The sequence below is a fragment of the Engraulis encrasicolus genome, chromosome 7 (assembly GCF_034702125.1).
Source record: "Engraulis encrasicolus isolate BLACKSEA-1 chromosome 7, IST_EnEncr_1.0, whole genome shotgun sequence".
In the NCBI taxonomy this organism is placed as follows: domain Eukaryota; kingdom Metazoa; phylum Chordata; class Actinopteri; order Clupeiformes; family Engraulidae; genus Engraulis; species Engraulis encrasicolus.
This window is the reverse complement of record NC_085863.1, coordinates 8,152,216-8,177,940: the sequence shown is the minus strand read 5'-3', so window position 1 is coordinate 8,177,940 and position 25,725 is coordinate 8,152,216. Positions and strand designations below refer to the sequence as shown.

The 25,725-nt window shown below is 43.4% G+C and overlaps 2 protein-coding genes across 3 annotated transcripts; both read left to right on the top strand.

Annotated features, from left to right (window-relative positions):
• Window positions 1-232: 232 nt before the first annotated feature.
• pcf11 (PCF11 cleavage and polyadenylation factor subunit) lies at window positions 233-16,235 on the top strand. 2 transcript variants are annotated; one of them, XM_063202767.1, is made up of 17 exons: window positions 235-612; window positions 3,551-3,676; window positions 3,990-4,160; window positions 4,279-4,470; window positions 4,763-4,888; window positions 5,877-6,925; window positions 7,219-7,393; window positions 7,858-8,128; window positions 8,447-10,056; window positions 11,270-11,336; window positions 11,699-11,862; window positions 12,295-12,407; window positions 13,374-13,557; window positions 14,089-14,244; window positions 14,611-14,703; window positions 15,083-15,118; window positions 15,341-16,235. In XM_063202767.1, the coding sequence occupies exons 1-17, from the start codon at window positions 445-447 to the stop codon at window positions 15,590-15,592; spliced, it is 4,953 nt and encodes a 1,650-aa protein (XP_063058837.1). In that variant the 5' UTR covers window positions 235-444; the 3' UTR covers window positions 15,593-16,235. The 2 variants fall into 2 exon arrangements, with proteins under 2 accessions (XP_063058836.1, XP_063058837.1); XM_063202766.1 differs by lacking the exons at window positions 4,763-4,888; window positions 12,295-12,407; window positions 13,374-13,557; ... (2 more) ...; window positions 15,083-15,118; window positions 15,341-16,235 and having other exon boundaries at window positions 233-612; window positions 11,699-11,956.
• Window positions 16,236-16,971: 736 nt separating this feature from the next.
• Window positions 16,972-25,678, top strand: LOC134453326 (ankyrin repeat domain-containing protein 42-like). Its single transcript, XM_063204205.1, has 10 exons — window positions 16,972-17,014; window positions 17,167-17,312; window positions 20,542-20,649; window positions 21,100-21,219; window positions 21,529-21,664; window positions 22,784-22,987; window positions 23,307-23,432; window positions 23,760-23,865; window positions 24,682-24,778; window positions 25,447-25,678. The coding sequence occupies exons 1-10, from the start codon at window positions 16,972-16,974 to the stop codon at window positions 25,615-25,617; spliced, it is 1,257 nt and encodes a 418-aa protein (XP_063060275.1). The 3' UTR covers window positions 25,618-25,678.
• Window positions 25,679-25,725: the final 47 nt, after the last annotated feature.

Here is a 25,725-nt window from a genome sequence, read left to right as displayed (position 1 = left end):
TTTTCTGTAAGATATCATTCACCATGCCGCAAAAAGCAACTGTAGCATTTAATACATGTCGGAAATGTGAATTTATCCTGGATGTTATTGCCAATTTCTGCCCAACAAAAAGCCAAGGCCTAGCCTACCTCCTGCTCCTCTACCTACATGGTCCAACTTCTCTGGTGGAATCGTACGTAGTCAAATCAGCCAATCACAAGCTGATGACGCAAGGTCGCATATAAAAAGAAGCAGTGACGCATGAAGTTATTGAAGAAGTACAGTACCTGCGCCATGTTCGTTTTTGAGAACACGATAGAGAAGTGTTAACGACGTTTTGAAGAAATTACGGCCTTGCGGGAAAAGATGATACAAAATATGGAATGAGTAAATGGACTGTATGCACTAGTGGTTGTATTCCGTTCACGCTATTAACCGCAGTTGTAAATAATATATCGCATCAAAATGTCGGACGACGCGGCGAGGGAAGATGCCTGTCGAGAGTACCAGTCCTCGCTTGAAGATCTGACTTTCAACAGTAAACCACACATCAACATGCTGACCATACTTGCGGAGGAGAATCTTCACTTCGCCAAGGATATCGTCGCAATTATTGAAGCACAAATACTCAAGGTTTTTATGGAAATAGAATTCTTTTCTAGCCAATATGGCTACGATGAATTGTTCATTTGCTGGCTAATACCATAGTGATAGCTAGCAATGCTATGGAGCAGGCCACGGAAATGTGGCGTACACGCTTTGGTAGTTCCAGTTGGCCATCAATGTAGCCCGCTTAGATTTATAGATGAGCAAATTTCTGTTTCCCTGAACTTTATATTGTACGGTCGAAATCATAGATAGGCCTTAAACCAAAGTTATCACACGTCTGTTGTTGATTTCTGCGACCAGATGGTTGCCGTATTGAAGATGGCTAGTCAATACCGACAATGCATTTAGTAGTCTCAAAGCTAACGTCGTATCGTTACATAATACCATGATCGCTTGATACGTTTCAACATGCCAGGCAATTGGTTTGTTTTATTAATACAGTGAAATTTTAAAAAGAAAAATGAGTCATTCGGATATGCGTAGGATCAATTTAATAGCTTTCGAAATGGAAACATTTCAGATTATGTCTTGGGCCTAGCATCAGCTAGCAGATGGTCCACCAGAGGCCTAAACGGATATGGTGACACATCCTCGCCATCTTTCAAACGCATCGTTCTATGATGACTGGCATAATCGCCGGTAAATTAAGTTCCTCGAAATTACAACTTGAACACTTTACCCCCAAGAATGGATTTTGTGCAACATGTTTGCCAGTGATTGTGTCAAATAGAATGTAGCTACGCGAGCTAACAGTTGGGCCAAAGTATAACCTGACATTTTAAAAGTAAACATCTCCCGAAACTGGCTACCCAACTCAAACTAGTTCGTTTAAATGCCATCTTTGACATACGTGTAGGTGTATCCTTAATACAAAAAGTGTTACAACTAGTCATCATCGGTATCTGTAGGTAATTTGCAAGTAAAATTATAAATTACTTTGATTTACGACATGATGTTAAGTTTTGTCAACTCTCAATGAATGGGAAGGATTTAGTTCTAACAATTAAGTTAACAAAACACAAAAAGAAGAAAAGCTAAACGTGTAAAAAGTTATTGTAAAGGACATTGTCCATGTAGGGATCTATGCTAACGTTTGCATTTTAAGTCGACCTGTCAAGCTACGTAAGTGTCAGTCATGCGCACAGTATGAATAGGCGGTCTGGTGAAAACCCAACTAGAGACAAGCATGGCATTACAGCTCATGTTGCCGAGGCTAAATTTGGACCCTACCGCTCCCCGTGTGCAAGTTGTGAATATAATTCAACCACCATTAGTCAGCAGTACATTTTTGAATGTACGACAAAATAATTATTGCAGCTGGTCATATGTCCATGAAGGCTAAAATATTATTTCCAGATTTCAAGCTTCATTTAAATTTTATTTGAAGGGATTCCTTCAGAGTAGGTGAGGTAGTGTACTACTATGAAGTGCTGAGTCAATAATAAGCAGGGCATGTAGAGTAGACTGTTCAACTTGTTGAATAAAGATGACGAGGGGACCAGGTGGGTCGACACAAATGCACATGGAACATGTGTCTTGTATGCTATAAACTAGACCACTGGCAACCCTGTTACCAACCGTGTAACCTATTTAATGTGAATAAAATGTAATGTAGTAGCTAGTAGGAAGGAACAGTGTAGTGTGTGGCCGCAACATAATCCAATGTAATCCTATGTTCATCATACACATGTGTAGGGTATGCCATACTGATGCCTTGTCCAGTGTGATTAAAGAAGGGAATGTTGTGATGGAATGGTAGAATGCCTTTTTGTCGGTGTTAAGAGTTATGGCTTCATGTAGTTTCTATGTTGCAGTACTGTAGTATTCTGCAACTTTTGTTTATTTTCCTCCAGTTCTCAAATACGGATAAGCTTGAGTTTTAGGTTTCTGTTTTATATGAATTATTTGTGAATAAATGACCTTCTAATGTGACAATAAAAAATATTAAATGTGATTTTTGTCCTTTTCTTTCCAAGTGTATTTTTTTAATGTGAACTGACCGCTTCTTAACCAGCAATCAAACTTTTATGAACTAAACTTGGTTTGACAGGCACTACCTACATTTAAGTGTGTAGTGCTTGCTTTTGGGGTTCATATATTGCTAACAGTAACAGGAGGCATTTAAAAGGAACTTGGTTGGTTGTTCAGTCTGAGATGATGCGTGCGTGCGTGGGTGGGTGTCAGTGTGCGTGCGTGCGTGGGTGGGTGTGTGTGTCTGTGCAATGAGTCCAGTACTTTCTTTTTAAAACTTTTTGGGGAGACATCTTTAAATAAAACAGTTTTCTTTTTTTTCTTTTGAAAACTTCAGATGGGACTCAAGTCGTGGCTGGCTTCTGGCCTAAGCCGCGCACATGGTCTGAGACTGCACTAAAAACTTAGGCCTAACCCTTATATTGTGCTTAAAAACAACCTAAAGGGTATCATTGAACTCAAGACACTTATGTGCCATGAAATGCACCACTCCAAAAAAAAAAAAAAACAAAAAAACCACCAACAACATTCAAAAGGACATTTGAATCTTGCAAACCTGCAAATCAAGCTTGAGGATTTTTTTTTCACTTTGGAAATGGACAATTTTCTACCCTTTCCCCTCCCTCTGTCACAGAAGAAGATGCTTTATGGAGAAGATTGCGAGTGGACGTGAACAACTTTTTTTTGTTTGTTCAATTTTTTGAGACATTTGGGGGGGTTCCTTTTTTGCAGTGTTGGAATATTTTTTTATTTACCCCATGTTCCTGTTTTTTCCAACGCAACGGATCAAGTTCTAGTCTACCGCTTTTTTGTTTTGTTTTTTTTAATCGAGGAATTTTTTCCCTCCCTCATTTTTGTATTTTGTTTCTCCCCTAATTTCTCCACTTTGCACTTTTGTCTAAAAGTTAACCTTCCCTTTTTAACCTTTTGCTAAAAATGTTTATGGTGCAAACTTAAGTTTCTGTGCTCTAAACTTGTGTTTTTACTTCAGGCGCCAGCAGCTGAGAAGCTCCCAGTTTTGTACTTAGTGGATTCCATAGTGAAGAACATTGGCGGCGAATACCTTGCGGTGTTTGCTAAAAACCTTGTCACTTCATTTATTTGTGTATTTGAAAAGGTATTCAACAGCTTTTAAACTCTCTTTTTCACAGTCTGCATTTTTACCTTTTGGTCAGTTTGTTCTGTGTGTGTTGTCTCAGCTTTACCTTTTGTAATTTGACTTTTTCAGTAATGTAAATTAAAATATTCAGTGCCAGGTGTATTAAGTTTGGCTTTTTAAACATTTTCACTGTTGGGTCCATAAATGATATGCTTTACCCTGAAGCTTGAATGTCTGCACTCCATGTTTTAAATTTTTCACACATTTCAATGTTATTTTGGAGATGATAATTTATGGCCAAGACTGAGTTTTATTTCATTTTTGTTTTTAGGTGGATGAGAACACTAGAAAAAGTCTATTCAAGTTACGGTCCACATGGGATGACATTTTCACAGCAACCAGATTGTACACATTAGACGTGAAAGTCAATGGAGTAGACCCAGCGTGGCCAATTAAACCTCTGCCAAACCCAAGCATTCATGTTAACCCAAAGTTTCTCAAGGTAAGAAGAAAACACAAGACAACTGACATTACAATTCAACCTTTTTTAAAAAAAAAAAACTTCATTACCATGGATCACTTTAAATGGGATGCGTAAGTGACACTGTTTCTTTGCCCAGATGGAGGAAGCGTCCACCCCTCCTCCCAAGGCCGTAAAACCAGAGCCCCCGCCACCAACGCCATCGGTGGCCGAGAGAAAGATGAATGAGGAGCAGGCCATTAGGCAGCAGTTGCTCTCCAAGCAGAAGGAGCTGCTGGAACTACAGCAGAGGAAGATTGAACTTGAGCTTGAGCAGGCCAAAGTGCAACTGGTGAGTTGTGTGAACAGTACTTTATTATTGTTATTATTATTTACCATTATTATTTCTGGGGTGTGGACCCCGAATGTGTTAATATCAGAAAGTGAGAAACTGAAAGTGATCATTTGAAAGGAAGCACAGGTGATTCTTTAGTTTCAGCAGAACCCCCTGTGCAATTAAATTCCTTATGTATTTTTAACAGGTGGTTTTCACCACACAACTTCTCAGCCTTAAAAAAAAAAGACAAAATCAAATGTATAACTGAACATGCTTATGCAAACAAGTGCAATCATTTTATATAAAGCAGTCCAAAGGCTCATTGAGTGGAGAAGGACAAGCCAGGCTTCAGTTGCTCGCAAAGCAGAAGGAATTGATTGACCTTCAGCAGAAGAAGATAGAACTTGAGCTTGAGCAGACTAAAGTTCAACTGGTGAGTTCAGCAACTGTCTTTGTTCCCCCCCACCCCCTACCTCAGAGAGTACTAGTCCACTTTTACACTCATGGCTGCAGTGCAGCCGTTTGATACACACGGCTAATGCCTGGATCCAGAGGCCCTGGCCAAGACAGAGCTTCCTGTCTGTAGTTTTGATCTCAGCCGGGCTAACAAGCAATACTAAAGCACTTGGCATGCTGTAGCACTAATACAAGTCTGAAATATTGCTGGGACAAACGTTTTCATTGGTGTGACCTTAAAGATGGGCCCTGCAGAACTGAAACACAAGCACTCCTTTGTAGAACTTTAAAGTATGTGTGTACTGTGACGTGGGATTTGATCATTTAAACCCCCAGACAGACTGGTCTGAGTGTGTCATGTTGGGTTTCTTACTTTATTTCAGTATATTTCACTGCTTCTTCTCGCACATGTACACATATTTCCTCTAAGCCTTTAAGTCTTCAGCTCTTAAGTGAAACTGCATGTACTTTGGGCTGAACTTTTCTGTCCTTTTTTCTTGCTCGTTTGCATGACCACAACACTTTTGTTGACTAAATGTGTAAAATGTTTTGGTCTGATTGTGTGTATTGGATGACTACTGTCTAACGTGCAAATGATTCCTCAGTTGTGATGAACAACACTGACTTAAAAGATGATCCTCATTGTCCAGTTAGTTGCCATTAGATTTGCCTTTAGGCTACAATGGTAAAACAACTGAGAAGCATAGTTACAAGTAGAAAGGATGAAGCCATGCAGTTAATTCCAACGACCTGACTCGTGTTAATATCCCATATTAACCCTATTCATTGTGTGTTTATTATCTCAAATGGCTCAGGAACAAGTCTTATGGTCTATGAATTGTAAGCGATAAGTAATAACTTGAATATGAGTCATGTCTGTGATTATGTTAATAGTATCTTGATAGATGGAAGGAAAAAAGTGACAAATCTGACCTGTCATGTTTTCTTTTTCCATTGTTATGTAGGCGTTTAATCGCATTGGACCAACCACCACCTCCACCTCCCAGGCCAGTACGACGCACCATCCGCCTCCCACCACCACCAAGCCAGCCGCTCCCCCACCGATCACCAACTCTTGGCACTCCTCTTCCTCCCCCTCGCTCTCCTCTTCCTCTTCTCAGCCGTCCGAGAAGCCGCCGACGAGAGATCCACGCTTGAACAGGAGCGCCGGGGCCCCACCTTCACACGCCAAAGAGCCAACGACGACGCACGCCAAGGAGGCGCCGACGAGTAAGAGAGAAAATCAGGAGAAGAGAGTATCTGTGCCCATCGATAGGCTTCCCAGGATCCCGCGGAAAAGCGAGTCGGCCGAGTTGAGGGCCAGCAAGAGGGAGTTGGCTGCAGCAGAGGAGAGGTCAAAGTCCAAGTCTGCATCGCCGGCGAGTAAAGAAATCCTGGGCAGAAGCAAAACCGAGCCGGATAACCTGAAGGCCCCCGAAGTCGCCAGAAGAGACCCCAGGCTTCGAAGGCACGCCGTCGAGAAGGCCGAAGCGGAAGAGGAAGCGGCACCGAAAGAAAAGAAACGGAGCCTGGACAAGAAGGAGAAAGAGAAGGAGGACTCGGGCAAGGCGTCAGCTCACCAGCGAGCGGCCAACGCCAGGGCAAAGCTGTCCAACGGCTCCCTCAGCAAGCAGGAGAAGCAGGACTTCAGGCTCAGCAAGGCGGGCGGCAAGAGGTCCCGCTCCAGGTCCCGATCGCGCTCCCCGAGCCAGCCCAAGAGGAAGGAGCGCCGGTCGCCCAAGGGCCTCAAGGGCACCTCCGTGTCTCCCCCCAAGTTCTCCAAGAGCAGGTCGGGCTCTGGCAAACACTCCTCCTCGCATACTGAGGAGGTGGCTCACCACGGCCCGGCCAGAGAGGACAGAGGGCCCCCCAAGGACGCGTCAGAAGCCAGGAGAGCAAAGAGGGGCCACGAGGAGAGGACCTCGGAGCCGAGAGACTCTTACTCCAGCAGAGAACCCCCCGAGGCCAAGGAGAATATCAAAAGCTGGAGGAGTGGATGGGAGGACAGTAAACGGTAAGAGATTTTATTCGGTTGAGTTTATTATTTATATTGAGTTTATACGAGTTTGTGTTCTGTTTATTTGGTAAATCTGTCATTTTTATAAAATTGGAAAGGATTAGATCTGCACACTGCCAATTGCACTCCAAAAATAAACTTCCTGTGATTAAAACGTGCGAAACATGTAACGGCAGTGCGTCTTTCATGTTCTGACTCTATTGTCTGGCACCTGCACGAAGTTACTTTTGGATGTGCACGCCCTACCGAAAGCACATTTTTGATGAAGTTTGTTTATTGTGTGTTTGCAGTCCTAAACATGCGGAAGACTCTCCACCAAAGCCCAGTACGCCGAGGGTCAGGCCGTGGAATCCTAGTCCCAGGTCCACGCCGTCTCGAGTCAGGCAAAACCGCCTCAGCGTCGACGCCAATCTGCACATCCCAGAGGTGCTGAACTCTGCCAGCAAATCGGATTTGCTCAAGAAGGTGCGTACTCGACCAGTTTGTTTTAAGTACTTCACAAAATTGGGTTAGGCAATTGGAGCACACAAGGGTTTTTTTTTGTAGTATGCAACTGTGTCAGTCGGTCAGAACATGGTTTGCTTTTTGCTGTGTTTTTTGCACATGGTGTAGGTTGACCTTGTTAATCCTCATTTTGTTTGAATGCCAGTTTGAAATAAGCTTTTACTGACCAGAGTTTCCCCAGAGGTCCTAGAAATTATTCTGTCCAGTCTCTGGTTTCCCCATTATTCATTGTTAAGGGGGGCGACCTTGACAACAAAATGCTTACCACTTTGACTTGGTCCTCTGAAAAGGTTCTGTGTTGAGAATATATATATTTATTCATGAAATTCAAAAGTTGCTTCGCTTCAAATGTATACTTTTAGGAGTGTCAGTATTGTATTTCATATGAAACTCATTCGTATGTTTTTATGGCGTTCTCTACCCAGGCTAGCAAAAGACACGCAAAGGGCGAGATCACCCTGGAGGAGTTCCTGAACGTGGCCCACCAGATCAAGCAGGTCTTCCAGTACCAGGAGCAGAAGCAGCGCTCCAACTCCTGGGAGTCCTCGTGTGACGACCCCCTGCTCAGCCCCAAGGAGAAGAGGGACCCCCGGGACCCGCGCGAGCCCCTGGGCCCCAACCACCCCAGCGCAGAGGAGCTCTACCAGCAGCACAAGTCCCGACTCGTCAGGACGCGTCTGCTTCCGCATCGGCAAGGTAAAAGGACTTCAAACTTCTTCAATGGCATGAATGTGTTCAATGTTTTTAATTGTTACATATCTCTTACCGAGTGGGAAAGCGCAACACTGCTTATAATTACATTCAAACCGATTGCAATTACAATTGCTGTCAAGCCAAACTATTTGTTTTGACAGCCTTTTGGTCAGTTAGTCGTTCATTATATCAAATGTTAAATAGTTTTCCAAAATGAATGAAGTCATTTGTCTGTATCCACATCCAGCATGTGAATACATTGTCCTTCAAAACAACGCTCAGTGTATTGATCAGTTGCCAATGTGTGTGTCCATTCTCCAGCTCCAGAAAGGCCTTGGGTAGAGGGGGAACGAATGCTTCACCCCATGCCATCGCTGGAGGGCGACTACGAGTCGCCCAGGAGGCTGTCACAGGACGACCCGCAGGAGCCGTACTCCCGACGCGAGGACCCACCGCCCTACACCAGGCACCGGCTCCCTCTCCCGCCCCCGCCAAACCCGCCGCCAAGCCACGTCGGCGCACGCAACACCCCGAGCCCCGGCGTCCCCGAGGAGTTCCCCAGGCGCTCGCCGGCGTACGGAGGCCGCTCGTCACCCGCGGGCGCCGCGGAGATGCAGGAGGACCCAGCCTGCGAGATGAGCCCTATCCCGCGCTTCGAGAGCCCCAACAGCGTGCACTCGGACGACGGCATAGACATCGAGCCGCCAGTGCTTCCCTCCAGGCCCACGAGGAGCCTTCCCAGCATGCCCAGCGGCCGCGTACCCAGCGAGTCGCCCTCCGCACCCCTGCACCTGCCGGACGACGGGCTGCCGGTAAACGCGCAAAGACACGAGGGGCCGAGAGAGAGCCAGAGGTTCGAGGGCCACAAGGGGTCTTACGATGGCGGCCCTGGACACATGGATGCTCCCCAGAGGAAGTCACGGCCAGAGGGTCCGCCCAGGACTCACGCGCCGGGCGGCTACGAAGGGAACCCGGGCTCAAACAGGTACGACGGCTCGGGCAACCAGCGCTTTGACGGTCACGAACGAGGCCCGCCGGAGCGGCGCTACGAGCCCAATTACGGCGGGCCACGTTTCGACGGGCCGCCGGTGCACGAGAAGCGGTTTGACGGGCCGGGTCGCTACGACGGCTCCGGACCCCCTCAGCGGCCCATGAGGTTCGACGGCCCCCATCCACCTCCGCAGCAGCAGCAGCAGGGCTTCGCGAGGTTCGAACGGCCCATGGGCCACAACCGATTCGAAGGCCCCGGTCCTGGACCCAACCCTGGGCCCGGGCCCAATAGGTTTGACGGTCCAATGCAGCCCAACAGGTTTGACGGTCCACTACGGTTCAATAATCCCCCACACATGCAGCCGCAGCAGCAGCAAGGGCCCAGCAGGTTCGACGGGCCAATGGGCTTCCAGCCCGGCCACGGAGCTGGCCCAGGTTACGACGGACCACCCATCAATCCCCCAGCCGGACCTGGACCCCCAAGGTTTGACGGCCCCCTCAACAACCAGCCTGCCGGCATGTGCTTCGACAACCCCGCCGGTCCGCCTGGACCCATCCGGTTCGAGGGCCAACCTCAGGGGATGCCGCGTTACGACTGCACGGGCCCACCGAGGTACCCGCTGGGCCCCCAGAACCAGATGAGGCCTCAGGGCCAACCCATGTTCCCTAACATGCCTCAGGGACAGGTGCCGGGACAGGGGCCGGTGCCCATGGCCACCCCTGGCCTCCCACCCCAGCCCTCCAACTTCAACATGCCCAACCGCTTCCCAGATCCGCTCAACACGTTCCCCAACGCCCCGCAGCCCTTCATGGGACAGCAGAACGTTCCTTTAGGACCAAACTTCAGCGTGCCACAAGTCCCTACCTCAGCAGCGTTCCAAGCCGCCTTCAGGCCCCTCGTGCCCTTCCCAGGAGCACCCGTCGCCAACATGCAACAGCCCGTAAGTTCTGGTCTGAAATCTGAATCTTTGTAGAAAAGGCTCATCAAATCACCTCACCTTGTGTTAGCGGAATGTAACACATTTTACTGATATTAAATGGTCGCCAGTAGAGGTGCTCCGATCACCATTTTTTGGGTCCGATCACCGATACCGATCACCAAAAATCTTTATCTGCCGATTACCGATCATTGCCGATCACAAAAATGATTTCCTATTTTTTTAATAGCCTATTAATTATCCTTATTGAATACCATTTCTGCCCATAAACCAATCAATCTTAATTTGCACATGTCTATTATTAGGCTATTATTATTATTATTATTATTATTATTATTATCTTTCAGACTAGTGTTGGTAATACAGTCTACAGTATTAATCAATGTATAAGTTATTGCATAGAATAACTAAACTATTTAAGATTGAATTGAAACTGAAACATTACATCAAATAGTCTTCCACATACGAGAAAAAAACAACCTGTCGCTTTAAATGAGCAGCCTCGTGAGGAGAGCCCCTCCCCTCTCTGTCACCGTCTACAGTTGCAGTGCTCCACACTACCGTTCTGAATCTCTCAAGTTTTAACCACATCTGTCGCCGTTTGGTGTTTCAGCGACTATCAAACTAATCGACTGACTGCCAAGCAATTACAACTTTGAAAACAATAATTGACATGTTTGTGCTGACAACGTGAAGTTGTCGCGTGCTGACCAAGGCAACTACACAGGTTATAACGTAACATGGCTCACTGGCGAGTAGCCTACTCAATCGCAAATTACATTGTCACTCAGGTAAACGGCGCATGGATCGGAAAATCAGATCATTGTTGATGCAGATATGGTTATGAATGGTGGAAATGAAGGGGGGAATGGCGAAAAGTTATAGACAAGCAAAGATGCCTTCTTTTGGTGCAGTTGCAGCTGTGCAGAGCCAGCGCCTACATGCAGCGCCAGGTGTAAAGGCAAATGGTTGCGTGAGGAATTTAATATCTCTCGATCAGTTTTTTGATCGGCATGTTTTTCCGATCACCGATCAGGCTATTTTTAGCCATTATCGGCCGGTCATGATCGGCAGCCGAGCAATCGGAGCACCTCTAGTCGCCAGCTCACATCACTTGTCCTATAATGTAATCAAAACTTAAGGATTTCTTAGTGATTTGAAGATTCTTCCTATGTGTCTTAAATGCTTGTTTTGTTTTGCTTTGTGTTTCGTTCAGATGAACATGCTTCCTGGCGCCTGTCAACCCTTCTTGCCACAGAACCCAGTGCCTTTCCAGCAACCCAGTAAGTGCTTCTAATGTGTTTTCCCTCCAGAGTTCAGGATGGCTTTTGGAAAATTGAAACTTGAGCTTTGATTTTGTATTTGTGGACTTTTTCCCCCTCATTCAAATGTCAGGTAAAAGGCTCCAAAGGCCTGTCTGTTAGTCTTACTGCAGCTATTTACATGAAAATGGCACCAGAGTATGTTGTGATGTGGCCTGTGCAGTGGTTATTCAAAATAAATCAAATATTCTGTACATATATTCTTATGTTCTGTCATTTTCACCCAAAATCTGTTGTAAGGAATGGTCCACATTGTGTGTGTGTGTGTGTGTTTAGTAAGTGGACATTTTCAGTATGATTGAGCTGTGTCTGTGTCCCCTCAGATCCTCTGTTTGGGCAGCAGCAGCAGCCGCCGCAGCCTGAGAGTCACCTGGGCCAGATGGACGTCAACGACCTGCTGGCCAAACTCATCAGCACCGGCATTATCAAGTCCTCAACCACAGACGCCGCTCAGACTGGTGAGGCTCCTCTTCTCCCCCAAAAAGATGTACATTGGGTATTATTGAGGAGGCAGCCATCAATGATGGTCTTCTTAAAGAGAAAAGTACCCATAGAAAATTAACAACTTCGTTGCAAAATGACATCTCTTTTGGAACTTTTTTGTTTGTTTTTTTTTTTTTGGCCTTTTTATATGTTCTCAGAATGTTTGAATGGCAAGAATTCACACATAAGTAATCCAATAAGTAAATGCAAAAGTAAAAAGAAAATCATGCTTGCGTCATTTGCAACAGAATTCTTGAAATATTATAAATAAATACATAAATAAATAAATACAACATAGTTGCTTTGGATAAAAGTGTCTACTAAATACTAACAGTACAAAGGAGGACATAATCAGCCTTTTTCATGAAGGGAAGCTCTCTGGGCAGAGTCTCTTCAAAAGCATGACTAATTTCTCCTCTTGTGTGTGTCTTTAGAGCCCACTGCTGCCCCTGAGTCTCCACCAGCTCCTGAGGAAGAGGAGGAGGAAGAGCAGGTGGAGGATGACAACCTGCCCGACCTAACGCCCTTCACACTGGACGAAATGAAGCAGTACGTACCCCTAACATGTTTCACTAGATCACTGCTGTTCCCAACAGGACAGCCCCTGCTGAGGTTTTTTTTTTTAGTTGCGTCCAATTGCATTTCTGTTCATCAGTTGGTCAGCATTATTTATTTATCAATCTCACAATTACCTAATTTTATTACAATATTTGTATACAGTATTCTCATTTGAATCCTCCTCACTTCATGTGACACCATGTCTTTTTAATAGGATGCACACCTTTTACGATCTATCCTGTTTGTCTGGTAACTGTTAGTGTTGCACCGATACCGATACCAGTATCGGCCGGGGCCCCGATACTGCACTAAAATGGTGGTATCGGTATCGGCCGATACCAACAAATAGGGCACCGATACCATTTACAGATGCTAGTATTACAGTTAAACGGAGCCTTGATCTTAGTTCTTTGATATCATAGGTATTTAAAAGTACAAAAAATTATACTGGAGTAGGCAGCAGCCTGACAAAGCCATAATAGCAATGATGTTACATCCAAGTAGTAGCCTATATAACTTTTTATATATATACTGTATATAAATTTCGAACAGAGTAGTATCGGTATGGTATCGGTATCGGTCGATACTGCACAATCAGGTATCGGGTATCGGTATCGGGGCTAAAAAAGTTATCGGTGCAACACTAGTAACTGTGCATAGTGTGTCGTGTAACTGCCATGTTGACCAGCCAAAGCCAGTGTTGTGTTGTGCTGACCTGTCTTGTGTGTTTCCAAAGCCAGTGTTGTGTTGTGCTGACCTGTCTTGTGTGTTTCCAAAGCCAGTGTTGTGTTGTGCTGACCTGTCTTGTGTGTTTCCAAAGCCAGTGTTGTGTTGTGCTGACCTGTCTTGTGTGTTTCCAAAGCCAGTGTTGTGTTGTGCTGACCTGTCTTGTGTGTTTCCAAAGCCAGTGTTGTGTTGTGCTGACCTGTCTTGTGTGTTTCCTGGCGTGTCCTCCAGGCGGTACGACAGCGTGGTGACCAAGCTGTACACGGGCATCCAGTGCTACTCGTGCGGCATGCGCTTCACCTCCTCCCAGACGGACGTCTACGCCGACCATCTGGACTGGCACTACCGGCAGAACCGCTCCGAGAAGGACGTCAGCAAGAAGGTCACGCACCGACGCTGGTACTACAGCCTCACGGTACGACTTCAGAAGCCATTCATTCCTCAACATTTTTGAACTTTGCATCTTTTTACACCATGATGTGTTATGCATTTTTTTCCAAGTCTCCCAAGCTTTAATGTTTTGCCATCTTTTTACTTTTAATATCTTTTTTTTACTGCAAAATTGTCTTTTGTTTTCCTCCATTTTATATACATGGTATCTTGTGTTTTCTGTCTTTACATTTAATTTGATTTAAGTTTTGTATGAAGCATGTTCAACTAGCTGCCTTGTATGAACTGCTCTATAAATAGAGCTAGCTGTGCCATACCAGCCCTCCCACCACATGTTGGCCCATGTGTGTAACTACTCTTGTGATCCCAAACTGTGTGTGTGTGTGTGTGTGTGTGTGTGTGTGTGTGTGTGTGTGTGTGTGTGTGTGTGTGTGTGTGTGTGTGTGTGTGTGTGTGTGTGAGAGATGGGGTTTACTTTGTGCCCGTGGAAATGGGCTTGCTTTGGCGTAAATGTGAATGGCTGTTAACAAAAGGATCTGTGTTGCCTTTTGCCCAGGACTGGATCGAGTTTGAGGAGATAGCGGACCTGGAGGAGCGGGCCAAGAGCCAGTTCTTTGAGAAGGTGCAGGAGGAGACCGTGCAGAAGACACAGGAGGCGGCCAAGGAGAAGGAGTTCCAGAGCGTCAAAGCAGCCGCCGACGTGGTGGACGAGGTAAGGCCTGCATCATACTAACTACCAATAGTACTTGAAAGAAATAAACAGGGTCATGTTTTCATAATCCATTTACTAATATCATCTGAGAAACACTTTGGGTAAAAATTGCTATACAATGCAGTGGGTGAAGCCCAAGACAAATTTCCCCCTCGGGATAATAAAGTACACTCTGACTCTATACAAATAAACTTGACTAGTTTTTGGGAAGTGTTCATATGTTAATGATTATCTGTGTGTGTGTGTTTGTGTGTGTGTGTGTGTGTGTGTGTGTGTGTGTGTGTGTGTGTGTGTGTGTGTGTGTGTGTGTGTGTGTGTGTGTGTGTGTGTGTGTGTGTGTGTTTGTGTGTCCGTGTGTCTTGGAAGTCGTGTGAGATTTGCCAGGAGCAGTTTGAGATGTACTGGGAGGAGGATGAGGAGGAGTGGCATCTCAAGGACGCCATTCGAGTTGATGACAAGGTGAGGGACTGACTGTGGCTGTGCACATGTCTGTACAAGCAAATACACAATCATGTTATATGTATTAAGCTCATTATGTCTAACTATTTAACTTAAACACTTAGGGTTTTCTTTTGCCTTAAGACATGTAAAAGTTTTTATCGTTTACCTGACATGTTTCGACGGTGTTACTTCAGTCTTCATCAGAGGGTCACTGTGATGTTGATGAGTGACGTGCTTTAAACCGTCGAAACATGTCAGGTGAAAGATAAAAAACTTTTACATGTCTTAAGGCAAAAGAAAACCCTAAGTGTTTAACACAATCATGTTGTTCTGTGCATTCAAAATATGGCTCTTCTATCTAACACCTTTGGAAACTTTACTTTTTTTCTTTCTCCAGACATATCATCCTTCATGTTACGAAGATTATAAAAATGTAAGTACAATCTTTCTCTTAGTCACATTAACAAAGTACATGTAGTTCAATTAGGAAGGCCTTTTTTAATAATTATTTTCAAACGTTGGATTAACAAATCCTGGTGAATATGGATACGATGTTGAATTAGCAGTTAGCAAGAGTGTTATATTCTCATAAAAAGTATATATGTTGTGAAAGCAAAATGCACATAATTGTCTTGTCTTGTGTTTCCTCCCCCAGACATCATCTTTCATGGATTGCACTCCGTCACCAAATAAGGTGCTGACCGAGAATCCTTTAAGTGCTTTGGTTAAGCAAGAGGACTCTGATGAAATAAACCGCTGCAGTGTTAAGCAAGAGTCTGAGGCGTTGTCGTGCTCTGTTTCCCAGGGTGCAACAGTGCAGCAGCAGGAGGAGGAGCAGGTGGCGGAGGAGGAGGGCGTAGTAAAGGTTAAGTCAGAGGAAAGCTGCTTCCCCCCTTGCTCGAGTTAGTCGGGTGGTGATGCGTATCAGTAGGGGGTCTCGTGAGGGGGGCCCGTTAATGCACTTGACAGCACTGAGGGGAGCGTCCTTCAGTAGAGCGTACTCTAAATACATTTTGGTATTTTGACATCCTTGCCTGCTATGCTTAGGCCCTTCGGATTTTTTTGTTTTTCTGCTGTGTCAATGCTTATCTGAGGAAATTGAATATGTTGTTTGGAGAATTGTGTACATTTAATTTATAAATAAAGATATTTTTGTTATTTTTTGTGTATTATTGATAAAAGGGTAACATGGGAATTCATGACCTGATTTAAAAGGATGTTCTTCTTGAAAGTGCACATGTAAAAAAAAAAAATCCTCCAAAAAAGTGGCAAATATTTTTGACTACTAATCCTATGTTCCATCTATTGTTCCAGGGTAGAATACGATGAATAACGCAATTGATTTCAGTAGTTAGGAGGAAAACCATTTTTAATTTTATTGATAAATAAATATCTCCTGATGAGTGAACTTTTCAGCATTTTCAGTTGAATAAAGGAAGAAAAAAAATAAAGGCTTTTTTTAAATGGCTGGGCAAATCTTTTTGCGTTTTATTTTTTGGGAAGATGAGCTTTTTGTTGCAGATTATTCAATAAATTCAGTTTGAAAATGGTCCGTGTTTGCAATTTGTTGTGTGCTTTTTGTCGTAGACATTATATAGATTCTTCTTTGCAGAATTTCAATAAACGTCAATAATGTTATATTCTTGTCCTGTGTCTTCTGTGTGTCTGTTTTGTGTTGTTTAATGGTTTGAAAAAGCGCGAGTGAATTCTTAAGAAATAATAACCAAACAGTTTTCATTTTAGTTTCATGTCACAGTTACAATCTTGCATATAGTATGAAAATTATTCAGGCGGTCTACATAAAAACTTTTTGAAAACTACAGTAGAATATTGAGATGAAATGTATAAAATGGGGGATGTTTTGACCTTGAAGTAGATTCCATTTCGGCTTGTTGCCTAATATTCTATTAGGACAGGATTATTATTTTGGCTTTAATCTTTTAAAAATATATATATATACCGGTATATATATTAAGGTTTGAAAAGCTCTGTCTAATATGTTGCCATATTAGAAAATTGTATTTTGAACATATTTACTTTGTTAATTCTGTGAAGTACTTCAGGTCAACAGTGTTGTGCAAAAATGTGCTGCACAAATAAAAATGCCTTGACTATTGAGTCACTAGAGGGAGCCATTGGGCCACTTAAACATATCCAACACTATCTGCTCATGTCGATGTGTCTCCAACAAGGGTCTGTTTGGTGTAAATCAAACATAGCAACAGTCTCAGCTCAGACCCAGCCCAGTGAGAATGAATATAGCTGTGGCACCTATAACAGGGAGTAATGTCTCCAGCAAAACAGACGGGAAAACGTAAGAAGAGGCAAGGTATTGCATTACATTCAAGACTTGATTTTAACTCACACAGGTGGCTCTTTTCTGCTTGTAATACAGTATTGTTTTGTGTATTGACTGGATCATTGTGGGGTCAGTTGTTTAAAACAGTTGCACAGACGTCTGGTTTTTCATTTTATTTTAAGAAAGATCTCTGGTCATTGAGGCAGTCAAAAGAGGTGACATAGATGGACTGAGGTTGGTGGCTAAGACCAGAGCTGACATTGACGTGGTGGATAGTGACCAGCACTTTACTCCTCTGCTGTGGGCCTGTCAAGCAGGTCATCTGCAGGTAAAGCCCACCATCAGTCTTGCCTATTCAAGTCAAGTAAAGTCAAGTCAAGTCAAGTAGGTTTATTGTCAATTTCTTTACATGCACTGGTCATACAAAGAATTTGAAATTACATTTCTTGCTTTCCCATACAGACATAGACTAATCTAGGTAAGGACATAGACAGTATAGACATAGACAGTACTTATACATGGACTTAAGACAGTATGGACATAGACAGTGCTCATACAGACATATTCCCATTGTACTGCGTAACTGTTTAGTTTGTAATCAAAGTTTTACATAATGCTGGTGTTAAACACTGTTAGAAATAGATTATATTCTAATTCTATTACATCTATTGAAATAATCTAATGAATATAGACACACTTGGGGATGGATTAATGAGCATTTTGCTCCCTTTTGGGTTATTGCAATGTGTCGTTGGCAACTCTGTAGTACTCTGTCACCTGAGGCTTTGGTCTGGTAGGCCCCGCCCATCCATCTGCTCCAAGAAGTCATAATGTACGCACATCAGTAGCACAGGTGCTGGACCAAATAGAAGATAACTCAAAAGAAATGATAAAGGTCCATGACACTGTTCAATGCTCCCAAACAACGTTCAATGGCACAACGTTTCAGACTCTCAGTCCTTCATCAAAGGGCAACCAGTCTGTCAGGCCCATCCATCAGTCCAGGCATTCTCAAACTGTGGGCCGCCGGGGGCACACTGGTGGGTCACAAAGGTATTTCAAGTGGGCCTTGAAATCATTTTCAAAAAAAAAATCTAAATAATGTGTATGTGTGTGTTGCTGACTAATTGACTATTTATTTGAGTTGTATTAACACACCTGGAGAAAAAAGACACCTATGTAAGGATGCTGTTTGTGGACTACAGTTCAGCCTTTAACACCATTGTCCCCAGCATACTCGACGACAAACTCCGGAGTCTAGGAATTCACAGTGGCCTTTGCAGCTGGATACTAGACTTCCTCTCAGCACGGACACAGGTGGTGAGAATGGGCTCCATCACATCATCCTCCTTGACCATCAGCATGGGAGCTCCGCAAGGTTGCGTTCTGAGCCCTCTCCTCTACTCTCTATATACGCATGACTGTGTGGCTATAGACAACAACAACACCATCATCAAGTTTGCAGATGATACCACTGTTATCGGTTTAATCTCAAACAATGATGAAACAGCCTACAGGGAAGAAATAAACAACCTCATGGAGTGGTGTAGAGGAAACAACTTGTCTCTGAATGTGTCCAAGACAAAAGAATTAATAGTTGACTTCAGGAGGAAAGAACACCAGTTTGAAACCATTAACATCAACGGTGAGACAGTGGAGAGGGTGAGAGACTTTAAATTCCTTGGCGTTACCATCTCAGAGGACCTCACCTGGGACAGTCACACACAGCGCATTGTTAAAAAAAGCCAGCAACGTCTGTACCACCTCAGACGACTGAGAAAGTTTGGGATGAGACCCAAGATCCTGAGGTCGTTTTACAGAGGCACCATTGAGAGCATTCTGACGGGGACCATTACTGCATGGTATGGGAACTGCTCTCAAGCCAACAGGAGAGCTCTTCAGAGGGTTGTGCGTACAGCTCAGAATATATGCGGCTGTGACTTACCCTCCATACTGGAGCTATTTGAGGGAAGGAGCATCAGGAAAGCAAAGAAAATCTTGGCTGATCCCAGTCACCCCAACCATGGACTGTTTACTATGTTACCATCTGGGAAACGGTACAGAAGCCTGAAATCTCATACTACCAGACTCCAAAGTAGTTTCTTCCACCAAGCAATAAGATTACTGAATTCATGCTGAAGACAACAAGGCACTTTCTTTGCACTTTTTTCCACCCCCCCCCCCCTCTTTTTTATTTTTATTTTTAAAATCTTTTTGAGGACACAAGAAAAACACAACAATTTTTACTCTTTATAGGCTTCAAACCTATAATAAGACGTAATAAACTAATCTTGAATCTTGAATCTTGAATCTTGAATATTATTGATTGGGCCAGAGGTGGGCCACAAACATTTGGGAAAATTCAAAAAAAGTCAAAAGTCAAAGTCAAAGTTCTTTATTTGCCATGTGTGCATTAGCTAGTAGTCCAGGTACATATGAACTCTTGAGGAGGCCGTCTGGGCCAATAAAAAAACTATATAGAAAAAAAGAAAGATATAAAAAAAAAGTGATCCTAGTAGAAAAAGCAAAGAAATCAAAAGTATCAGAAGTATCAAGAGTGAAATATAACTGTTTTGCCATCAGTCTGACTAGTAGGGAAGAAGCTATTAAAAAGCCTTGCTTTTTTTTGTAGAGATACTGTCTACTCCACTTTGTCCCAGGTTGTACTACTGTGTGCAGGGCTGGATTAACGCACAGGCTAGATATGGCTGCAGCCTAGGGGCCCCCACCTGCCAGGGGGCCCCTTATTGACCAAAGTGAAAAATTGCAGAATTGTGACAAGATGCAATATTTGAACAATGTATCTGTTGTGTTCAGTACAGTTGGTAAACATGTTATACTCAATTCCTAGCTCGTAATTATGACACTCTCTATGCTAATTTGTCACAAAATCTGCCTTCTGAGGGGGCCCACAGCAACCTGTAGCCTCGGGGCCCCAGGCCATCTTAATCCAGCCCAGACTGTATGTACAGTACTTTTGTCTGAGCAGAATTGGCAGGCTGGAGTGGGTTTTGAATACAAATATGAATATGAATACTTTATTATCCACAGAGTGGAAATTTGTCTTCAGTTTCACCACAGACATACAAACATTTAAAGACAATAATCCCACAAAACACAATCAAGCATTCAGACACTGCACCTGTACAAAGCAGAAGAGGAGGACAGGTTATTATAAAAGTAAGCTACATTTAAATATTAAGTGAATATAAAAATGTACATTAGCACTCAGTAGAGTGTTTAAAAGAATACAATAGCTGAGCTGAGTAATACATATAATGAGTAGGCCTACAACAATAAATAGAATACATAACAAGAACAATTAAAGAGCAGGGGAGAGGTTGATTAAGTGTAAAAACCTGTATTATTCTCTCTGCTCATTTCTGGCTGCACTGCACATATATAGGACTCGATGGAGTTCATAGAGGGAAGTGGTTGTGCCTATAAATGGGCCTCAAATTGGAAAAGGTTGGGAATCCCTGCATTTCAGTCCACCCCTGGACACTGTGTTTGTGCCTATTTTATTGACGTGTGTGCAATGTGTCCCCATGTCTAAGTGCCTGGTGTGGCTGCTGGAGCATGGGGCGGATGTCTCCTTCCAGACAGAGCGAGGGTGGACTGCTGCACATGTGGCCGCAATCACAGGACAAGACCAGTGTATGAAGGTAAATAAAATAATTTATGTCAATAAATGAATACATGCCATCAAGCCTTCTGTTTTTTTTAATACATAGGCCATTCTTTTCCAATTATTATTCATTTATTATTTGGAGGATTATTCTTTACTATGCAGAAGAGAGTATCTGTCATGACATCCAATTTCACTACCAATTGTTCAAGTGAATGAATGCACGTGACATAAAACCTTTGTGGATTCGTTTATGGATATGTGGAGGATCAGTGGCGGAACAATTGCACATAGGGCCCCAGGAGAAGACACTTATAGGGCCCCCCTATACAGCTTGCCGAGCTCACAATAGGGCCCCCACCACCAATACGGGAGGGCCCTGGGGCAAATGCCCCACTTGCAAATGCCCCAGCATAGCTCCTGCCCTGATGTGGGTCTACTATGCCTGTGAGTGGAGTTGACCTCACCTCTATGTCTGTGTGGATAGGCACTGATTGAGCACGGAGTTGACCTCACCATCATGGACGGCCGGGGCTGCACTGCATCACATCTGGCTGCAGCACACGGCCATGCAGGCACGCTGCACACCATCCTACGCAAAGGAGTGGTCTGTGTCTGTGTCTGTGTCTGTGCACTCCACACATTTAAACTTATATTTACATATATACCAACATAGTTTTTTATTATATCATGTTGATTCATACATATTATTGTATTCATTTACACATTTACAAAGGGTGTTAATGTTCTCCAGTGATAAAAAAAAAAGTAAACCAATGATCAGTTAAGCTAATTCATTTGGCTTGTGAGTGTCACTATTGGCCCATTTAAATATCTGCTGAGCCTAGATCAGGAATCTCTCATCATCAGACGTTCCTGTGCTGTGCGTAAAGCCGCCTGCCTGCCTTCCTTATAGGATGTCCAGTTAGCGGATAAGAGTGGATGGATGCCGTTACACCATGCTGCCTTCCATGGCCGACTGAACTGCATACAAACTCTACTCAGATGGGGAGCCAACGCATACAAGGTGGACGGCAATGGAAACACACCAGGTATAAGTGATGGCTAATTGGCAGGAATTTCGCGAGGGCCATGAGGGCCATGGCCCTCGCGCCCTCCAACTTTGGCCTTGTGCCCTTGAAAAAAAAATATCTGCCATAAGGCCACAATGGCCTTCATGCCCTCTCTGACGCCTAATGGCATTTTAATTTACATTAAAATGCATGAAATTGCATCTAAGAAACACACATTTTCTTGGGGGAGGACCCCCAAACCCCCCACACAAAACATGTCCTCATTTTTGCTGGCACGAAAATGGTCACACTATCCTTTGCAGTCTTGTATTTTGCACTTCATTTGGTCTGAATCAACACCAGACAGCCTGATGGATACTGGTTACATTTCAATTTCACTGCTAGAAAAAAAAAATGCTTTCATTTATGGCCTCTGTGCCCTGTCTTTTGGCCTTTGTGCCCTTTTGACAACTCAAAAGGCCAAGTGGCCTTGCCCCTAAAATTACAAAATTCCAGGTATACGTGAGGGCTAATTGGCAATAATGGGTTGGTAGATATTTTGCTTGGTCTTCACAAAGGCTAGAAGAGACCTGGACACCTCAATAGTTTTTTTTTGCTCGACACTGTGGCTATTTCAGAGTGTAGGCCTTTAAAAGAACTGAACAGCGAGTGACTGATTAAGGACTGATTGACAGAAAAAAGATCAGCTCCTGCACATTAAAAAAGATCTATTTGAGTTGTTGCACTGTTCATTACAAAACACCAAATTTGCCAACTTTGATATTTTCTTGAATATTTAATACATAATAAACTAATATTTACTTGTATGACCGAATTACACTAAGTTCTGCAGCTATAAATGTCAATTTCTGGAAATTCAAATGGCAATCCACCTTTTCATGGATGAAAACTGAAAAGTGCCATTTTGCCAGACACAAGATGAGTACTTAGAATATGATGGTGGTGGTAAGTATTTGTGAAAAGGGTGGATGGGCAGCATGAATTCGGGAAAGAAACTATTACACAGTGCACCTGGTTCAATCGACACCACCTCTGGGCCCCTCATTAGAAATAATTGAATGAAGACATATTGATGTGTTAGTGCCCTCCAATATACTTGTTTATTATTGAGCATGGTTTTGTCTGTGTGTTTTCTAGCACATCTTGCAGCTGCTGAAGGCCATCTGGCATGTGTCAAATACTTGCTTACGAAATGCACGAGTGAAGCTCGAGTGATGGACACAAGGAACAACCATGGAGAGACAGTGAGGGATCTGGCCCTGCAATTCAACAAGCTGGCCGTTGTTGACTTCATTGATAAAGCTGCAACAGAGAACAGGAATGACTGGGTAGAACTGAAAGGTGATTGCAATTTCTTACTGTAGTTCAAACCCAAATAGAACATCTCTGATTGCATCATCAGTTGTTTTTGGTTTGGGGCTGAGAGGAAAAAAATTCTACTTCTTAGTTCAGTCACACTTTCAAAATGGTTTCTTGAATAACCCTAATCGTGGCGCTTCTCTGGGGAACCATGGGGTTCTTACAAGAACTTTTATGTTCTTCAGAGAACATTTGGAGTTGCTTGGGGACCTTTTGGGTTCCCACAGGAACCAGCAGACAGTTCTTTGAGGAACTTTCACATTTTTACAGTGTACAAGAGATGTAAATGTGGTTATTTCAGCATTAAGGCATCCAGCCCATGTGGCAGCCTATCGAGGAGATGTGGACACCCTGCGAAGGCTGATGGAGCAGGGACAGGCCAGTGTCAATGAGAGAGATGAGGACGGCTCCATTCCTATGCACAAAGGTGCTTCATCTGCACTCAAGTTAAACAAAAACAACCTCAGACATTCAAATCTTCAAGTTTTTATCTTTTACCTGACATGTTTCGACAGTGAAACTTTAAGGCATAATGAACGTCATGTCTAGCCTCAGAGATTGACAGAGAAATTGGCTGCATTTTACCCACCTGTGATGTTTAACACGTTTTGGGGGGAGAAAAACGAATGAATATTGATATTATATTCATGTCTTAATGTCAATTAATTCATACAACAAAATAAACACAGTATATATATTTCCCTACAACATTGCTTCTCCAAAAAATCAAGTGTCTCTCTCCACCATTATTCAGCCGCAGGGCAAGGCCATCTGCGAAGCTTGGAGTGTCTTCTTGAGATGGGGGGAGACCACATGCTCAGGAACAATGCTGGGGAGACACCCTTAGACGTAGCCAAGAGGTATTGGACTTTGATGAGCAATGTCTTAAGCTGCGCACACACACGGTAACACTTTATTTTAGGGATACATCTATTAGCACTAATACATACAATGTTCCTGTATAAGTAACTTGTAAGGCAGTGGTTCTTAACCTAGGGTGCGGGCACCCCCTGGGGGTGCGCCAGAGATTCAAGGGGGTGCGCAGAATTTTGTTTGTGTTGAGGTTGTTACCAAAATTATGCTTGCAAACATTATAGTTAGGCCAAATTAAGACCAAATTATAACATGTTATGGTCCCCACTTTAAGTCATAATGGTATTGATTAATGTCTCAAGCAAGCATCATTGTCATTAATCACTTAAAACATAATTAGTGCATATACACGTGTGGAAGTTTGTGCTGGGGTGCACGGCTTGTCTTCGACACAGGAAAGGGGGTGCGTTGAATAAAAAAGGTTAAGAACGACTGTTGTAAGGCATGTACAAAGCAAAATCAAACATTTGTTGTTAGGCATGTATTCGCAAATGTCTTGTTCATGCACAATAAGGGATTTACCGGTACTACCAATTTAACCTTAGTAAGGACCTAGTAGGCCTTAGCGTTTGCTTAGTACATGCCTTACAAGTTACTTATCCAGGCATTAACATTGTATGTATTAGTGCTTATAGATGTATCCCTAAAATACATTAATTTACTGATTCACAATTTACTCCTAAGAAGGTTTACCGGTTTGACAGTTTTAGGTTTAAGGAAAAAGGTATATATTAGTGTTCACTATTTAAAATTGTAGTTTTTTTTTGTTTTCCACTTTATCTCCCCGGCATAATGTCTGTAAGGTTTGCTCAGCTGGCAGCAGTCAAGCTGCTGAGTACTGATGTACCAGATACTGCCACTGAGGACCCGAGAGCCATGGAGAGCACAGGGGCACAGGGCGTGAGTGGGCCCCAAGTTGGAAAAGGTTGGGAACCCCTGGTCTAGATATTCTTTCAAATTTTCTCTTGAACACACATTTACATGCACCAGTGGTATACAAATTGAATGCAAATTTAATAATTTAATATTTACTTTCTTGTCTGATATTCTAATTTAGAACAAAATAAAGCAGAAGAGAAATCGGACTTCATATCCATTGAAGAGAAGGATAACCAGAACAGTCTTGAAGCTGTTTGGTAAGGAAGCGTCAATACAGTAAGGTACTAACTCACTTCAGCATTGGGGCTGGAATTGGCCTGTCATTTCCCAATGTCAAGTGTTCTAGCCTTGGTAGTGCGTGAAACAGTGGTGTAGTCTACTTTTTTATGGTGGGTATACTGTATATTTGAGCATTTTTTTAAGTGGGTATACTGTATATATTTGTGCTATTCAAAACAATGGATCAATGAATTTTAAGTGGGTACACTGAAATCCCTGAAATTTAGAAGTGGGTATACTCCGTATATCCGCGTTCTACGTAGACTACACCACTGGCGTGAAACATCCAGTGATTGGATACTCTTTGGTGAATTCCGCAGGGTATCCAATCACTAGGCGTTTCACGCACTACCAAGGCTAGAACACTTGACATTGGGAATTGGTGAATGTCCAACCATGTTGCCCTCTCTTCTCTCTTCTCCAGCCCTAAGCAACATGACCTCCAGGAGAAGCTGGAGGCAGAGAGAGTTAGCAGAGAGAAACTGGAGTCGCAGATGGACGTCTATCGGACAGAGATCAGGCAGCTGAGACAGGCTTTACAACGGGCTCAATCAGCATGCCTCTTGCAGCAACCCACGTAGCTAGTAGGCAATAGACAATACTAGTTAGGGAAAGATATGGATATTTTGGAAAATCTGTGAACTAATTTATTACCAATAGATTTTTTACCATGTGTTCTTACAGGTGCC

Excerpts from the sequence above, each read along its gene's own strand:
- pcf11 (XM_063202767.1), top strand. The coding sequence starts at position 445 with ATGTCGGACGACGCGGCGAGGGAAGATGCCTGTCGAGAGTACCAGTCC. Across the intron at positions 613-3,550 it reads TTGAAGCACAAATACTCAAG|GCGCCAGCAGCTGAGAAGCT; the intron begins GTTTTTATGGAA and ends TTTTTACTTCAG. Across the intron at positions 4,471-4,762 it reads AGCAGGCCAAAGTGCAACTG|CAGTCCAAAGGCTCATTGAG; the intron begins GTGAGTTGTGTG and ends TTTTATATAAAG.
- LOC134453326 (XM_063204205.1), top strand. The coding sequence starts at position 16,972 with ATGTCTCCAGCAAAACAGACGGGAAAACGTAAGAAGAGGCAAG. Across the intron at positions 22,988-23,306 it reads TGACTGGGTAGAACTGAAAG|CATTAAGGCATCCAGCCCAT; the intron begins GTGATTGCAATT and ends TGGTTATTTCAG. Across the intron at positions 23,433-23,759 it reads CTCCATTCCTATGCACAAAG|CCGCAGGGCAAGGCCATCTG; the intron begins GTGCTTCATCTG and ends ACCATTATTCAG.